Raw genomic sequence first — 5,493 nt, 5'->3', positions numbered from 1 at the left:
TGCAGGAGGCAACTTGGCCGGTGTGAGCGTGGCGGATTACTGGTGACTTTGAGGCCTTGCGAGGACTTGAGGAGAGTATTGGGCGTCTTGAGGGAGCGAGGGAGAGAGTTTAAGGATAAGGAAGAAGAAGGAGGAGGAGGAGCAATGGGTGAGTGATGAAAGGGAGATATATATAGATTGCAGTATAGCAGTATTGATGAGGGAGTAGAATGTAATGCATGGATAAATGAAATACAGGGGTAGAGGGTGCGTGAGAGGAAGACGAAAGGGAGGTGGAAGACAAGAGTAAGTGGAGCACAATAAGAGGGCAAGACAAAATAGGAGAGACAGATGAGAAAGGATAGATGAAAATATACGAAGGAAGCAGAGAGTGATAAAAAAAATAATAAAGCAAGAAATGGAAAAAAAAGTGTCATTTTGTAGACTGGATAAGAGAGAGAGAGAGAGAGAGAGAGAGAGAGAGAGAGAGAGAGAGAGAGAGAGAGAGAGAGAGAGAGAGAGAGAGAGAGAGAGAGAGAGAGAGAGAGAGAGAGAGAGAGAGAATAGAAGTGATGGCTTAATACAAGGAACAGAACTGATTATGATTCGTCTTGTATTAGAAATTTTGACTCGGAGCCTAAGTTTTCTCAATATTATAATACAAGTCACCATGCACACTATCAAGTCCCACACATCACTTTGAAACAGAAGACCGTTTGATCAGTTAATAAAAAGAAAAAAAAAAAAAAAAAAGACATCCGCTCGCTTTCTACTCGTCACCTGTGAGTAGCATTTGATAAAAAAGGCATAAATTATCTTGAAGCCTCACTCATCCCTCACTTAAGATATTCATGGCTTATTGCAACACCTCATCAGTGACGCAGGTGACTCAGCAGGTAGTTACGCGTTAATCACACTGGAGAAAATAACAAAAAACACACCTAATGAAAGACGAAAGAGATTAAGCGAAGGACACACAAAATCTAAATATAACAGAAAAAGAAGACCATGAAACAAAGCACAGAAGAAAAAAAAAAAAAGACAGACGGGCACTGAAATATTAACAAACAAACGAGTATACAGACATAAATAGAGAGACACAGGAAGACAGACAGGCAGAGAGACACACGCACACACACACACAGTCACCGCCAGTAGTGGGAAAACATGATAAATAAGAGCAAAATGGTCGCTTCCCCTGTTATTGAGCGTGGACTCTCTCTCTCTCTCTCTCTCTCTCTCTCTCTCTCTCTCTCTCTCTCTCATCTCTCTCTCTCTCTCTCTCTCTCTCATTTGTTTCTTCTCCCCCTCCTTCCCTCCCCCCCCCAAGCTTTGCAACACACGGCCGGAGGAGCAAAATGGTCGCTGGGGAAATATATGCCACTGCAACAAGCTGAGGAGGAGGAGGAGGAGGAGGAGGAGGAGGAGGAGGAGGAGGAGGAGGAGGAGGAGGAGGAGGAGGAGGTGGTGGTGGTGACGACAACGACGAGGGGCGGGGTGGCGACGACGACGACGATGATGATGAAGAAGAAGAAGAAGAAAAAAAAAAAATAGAATTATGAAGATGAGGATGGACAGGAATCACGAGACTGCAATTTTTTCTTTCATCGTGTCAAGGAGGTTGGTCAGGGGTACATAATGAACCTGACGTTCGTAAAAGACCGAAAGAGAGAGTGAGTAAAAAAAGAAACACACACACATACACACACACACACAGTTCTAGGAAAGAGGGAAAACCAGAAACGGGTAAAAAATATCAGAGTTTACCAGTGAAAGGGATGAAAGAATGAAGGTAATGGTGAAGCCTTGCATCAGTGAGGTGGACAGAGTAAGGGTGAGAGTGAGTAGGCAGTGTTGTGCAGGGAGGCCGTGTAACATCATTAACCTATGAACTTACTACTACTACTGCTACTACTACTACTACTACTATTACTGTTATTACTACTACTACTATCATGACCGTTACCATTTCTACTTCTACTTTACTACTGATACAATAAAAACACAAAGAAAAGTATACTTACGCCCTGTGTGGTGACGGTGATGGTGGCGAGGCAACCGGCAGCGCGCGATGGGAAAAGTAGGAAAGAGGATAAATTAGTAGCAAGAACAAGAGGTATGTATTATTTAATAAGTAAATTTTCTTCAATAAGCCATTTACTATTATGAGAATAGTTTATATTTACATCTTGATAGTTTTACGTCTTTTATTTATCTTTTTAGTTTATTGTCACGTGAGGAAATATGAACTTTACATATCAAACCACTACACACTATTAGAAGTTAGTTTACATTTACCTTTTGGTCCTTATAACTTTTCTATATATATTTTTTTTAATGATGGCATGAAATTTTTTATAGACATTACTAATATATACATAAGAAGATTAAGATTTTGAGTATGCATACAAAAATATCAACATAAATGCACCGCACACACACACAAAAAAAAAAAAAAAAAAAAGAAAAAGAAAAAAAGCTCCGTAGAACGTGTAAATGCCATGCAGCAATATCCCTCAAGACTTTTTTCTTATTTATATTAAACAATGTACATTCCATCTTTAACTCCACCAAACAGGAGTACAACCAATATTCTTTAAGTACTTACCTTGGTGTTTTCTGCAACGTCTGTCTTCTTGAATCTGCCTAACTGATACACGAATTAGACGTGAAGCCAATGTGTTCTTAAATACCTCAGGAGAGATCTACTTGAGGCTTTTTACATTAATGGACTGATTACCTGTTGAATGTTATATAACTTACTTTTCAGCACGATCACATAAAAAAAAAAAAATCGACCTGCTTAAGACACACACACACACACACACACACACACACACACACACACACACACACACACACACACACACACACACACACACACACACACACACACACACACACACACTCACTCACTCACTCACTCACTCACTCACTCACTCACTCACTCACTCACTCACTCACTCACTCACTCACTCACTCACTCACTCACTCACTCACTCACTCACTCACTCTCTCTCTCTCTCTCTCTCTCTCTCTCTCTCTCTCTCTCTCTCTCTCTCTCTCTCTCTCTCTCTCTCTCTCTCTCTCTCTCACACACACACGTGAGACCTACTTATTGGGAAATATCAGCAGGACAGGAACTACTTACTCTTCCCCACCCGTCACCTTACATTCATCCCCGCCCATTAGTCATCACATCCCCACATGTCACTAAACACTCATCAAACACTCAGGAAAATGCCACGAACACCTGCACGAATGAGTAACACCCTCTCCCCACTCTAACAGGTGTCGCGCTGACGTCAATAAGTGTTATGCTGACGTCACCAGAACCTGAATGACACGTGTCCTGAGCCTCGTGTGCGTGATGTCAGCAGGTTTGTATTGATGATCCGTTCTGTGTATAGGGTGACATTTTTGTCCATTCATCTCAAGCAAGAATAAACCCTCACTATTTGAAACCTGTCACTTCTTTTCTGAACATGACTGACATGAACCATTTATTCAGCTGTAATTTGCATTTTTGCGTTCTTTCGACCCTTATTTTTTTCGTCTGTCCATCTGATTGAGTTAGTGAGTTTGTCCAGATCTCTTGTAAAGCATGCTGACGTAAAATAAAGAATGTAATGCCAAAGAAGGATATACGTCACGCGAAAAAGTCAAATATAGTAACCCGTCATTTATAGTAATTTCAGGAAGGAGATTATTCTTCCAAGAAATTACTTTGGTATGTTAAGTGTAGCCTAGTAACTACAAGCAAACACGTAACAACTCTCCCACGGCAATAACAATTACAAGTACATCGTCACTTTGTCGAACCACACAATTAGAAAGTAAGAATTTTCAACACACCTGAAGGAGTGAAGACATCCGGAATGTTGTTTCAAGGACGTGTGGTTACTCGTACATGCATAGGCTAATGTTGCAATCCTAACAGACGGACGGACACTTCCCACCTCTTCATAGAAGCACACGCTAGGCTGCTTCTTGAGGAAAGAAAATCTTCCACGAATAACAAACTGCAGGAGAATTCGCTTTGGTCTGTGTTGTGGCGTACATTCCTGACGGTATCATCTCTACAAGGTACGAAAATAGACATACATATATTTGCCAAGCCGGTGTGTACATTCAGTCACGAGAGAAAGGTGAAAGATGATGTACTATTTTCCTTCTTTTATGGAGGCCTCCCATATAAGGATACTCATTTCCTCCACCAGATGGAAGAGAGTCCACCACACCACAAAGCTTTCCTGGAGGGCATGCACCCAATTGTTCTGCTCCTCGACAACCAGAAGATAAATGAGTAGGAAAGATCGTGTATGATACATTATTATCTTACGTTTATTTTTGACGAATGGCAAAAAAAAGAAAAATAAATAAAAAAAAATAAATAAAAAAAATCTCTTCCACGAAAAAAAAAAAAAAACGAAAGAAGAACAAAAGGGTTGGCTTATTTAGTTACTAAGGTGTCTTGATACTTGTCTTTTTTAACAGCTCAAGTCGTAGAAAGTGTGCGTCTTCCTCCTCTATCTGTAATTTCCTTCGTCAAAACGTAAGAAAAAAAGTAGTCGGTATCCCGAGCACCTTTCCCAATGACGTGTCTGTTTTTGTCTCAAGATTAATGTAATGAACAACCACGCCGTCCTTGTTTCCAGGAAATATAATGTTTCCGGCAAGAAATATCCACACTAAGCATACCCATCTCTCACCGCGTACAAGGCGACAAACAGAACGTAAAATGCGTGTATCAGAGGGAGCCTTGGCGAACACCGAGTCACTGTGGCGGCCCAGCAGGTCACGGCCTCCGAGGAGTGTGCGGAGAGTGAGGGTGCCGCTGCTCCGCCCCTTACACTGCCCTCCTTCACGACTCTTTAAGCACTCTACATTACTTTCCATGACCTCTGACAGTCGCCGGTATCTAAGTCGACACAAGGACACGGACGACATATTAACTTTCATATAATTGAAATGAGAGTTACATCGGGGAAGGAAAAGGGCAAAGTGTTTTTAATTAGAGAGAACATGTGTCAGATAAGAAAATATTTAGCTAACTTTCTTCTTTATGTATTAAGTGAGCACATTTGTTCAATGCAAATCCGATTAATTTTCCAAGGGCGGGCCCTCTTAAGCCTCAGCAGCATCAAGTGTGACCAAGAGCTACGTATTTCAATGTGTACACATGTGATGTTCCAATGTAAAAGTAATTCAACGCTAAACGGATGAATAATAAAAAAAAAAAATAATAATAATAATGAAGCTGTCTGAAAGTTCCTGAATAGAGCGAGAATTGTTTAATGACTGTGAATAAAATATAGAAGAGCTACGTGCATGAGGTCAAGTGAGCTAAGGTGAGACGACGACGACGACGACGACGATAGAAAAGGTGGAAAGAAGGATCGAAAAAAAAAAGAAACGAAAGAATATCATGGAGGAGGAGGAGGAGGAGGAGGAGGAGGAGGAGGAGGAGGAGGAGGAGGAGGAGGAGGAGGAGGAGGAGGAGGAGGAGGAGGA

At 41.3% G+C, this 5,493-nt stretch overlaps 1 protein-coding gene across 1 annotated transcript in view; it reads right to left on the bottom strand.

Moving 5' to 3' along the window:
* The window catches only part of LOC135088807 (uncharacterized), an 82,270-nt gene extending 77,341 nt beyond the window's left edge, over positions 1-4,929 (bottom strand). Inside the window, exons 1-2 of the mRNA XM_063983865.1 lie at positions 4,711-4,929; positions 1-86 (exon numbers count right to left, since the gene is read on the bottom strand). The exon at positions 1-86 is cut by the window's left edge and continues 43 nt beyond it. Of these exons, the coding sequence (XP_063839935.1) occupies positions 1-86; positions 4,711-4,929 (305 nt within the window). The remainder of the gene's footprint in view (positions 87-4,710) is intronic.
* Between the last annotated feature and the right edge of the window lie 564 nt (positions 4,930-5,493).

The sequence above is a fragment of the Scylla paramamosain genome, chromosome 3 (genome assembly GCF_035594125.1).
Source record: "Scylla paramamosain isolate STU-SP2022 chromosome 3, ASM3559412v1, whole genome shotgun sequence".
NCBI classification, from domain to species: Eukaryota; Metazoa; Arthropoda; class Malacostraca; order Decapoda; family Portunidae; genus Scylla; species Scylla paramamosain.
This window is presented reverse-complemented; position numbering and strand designations above follow the sequence as displayed.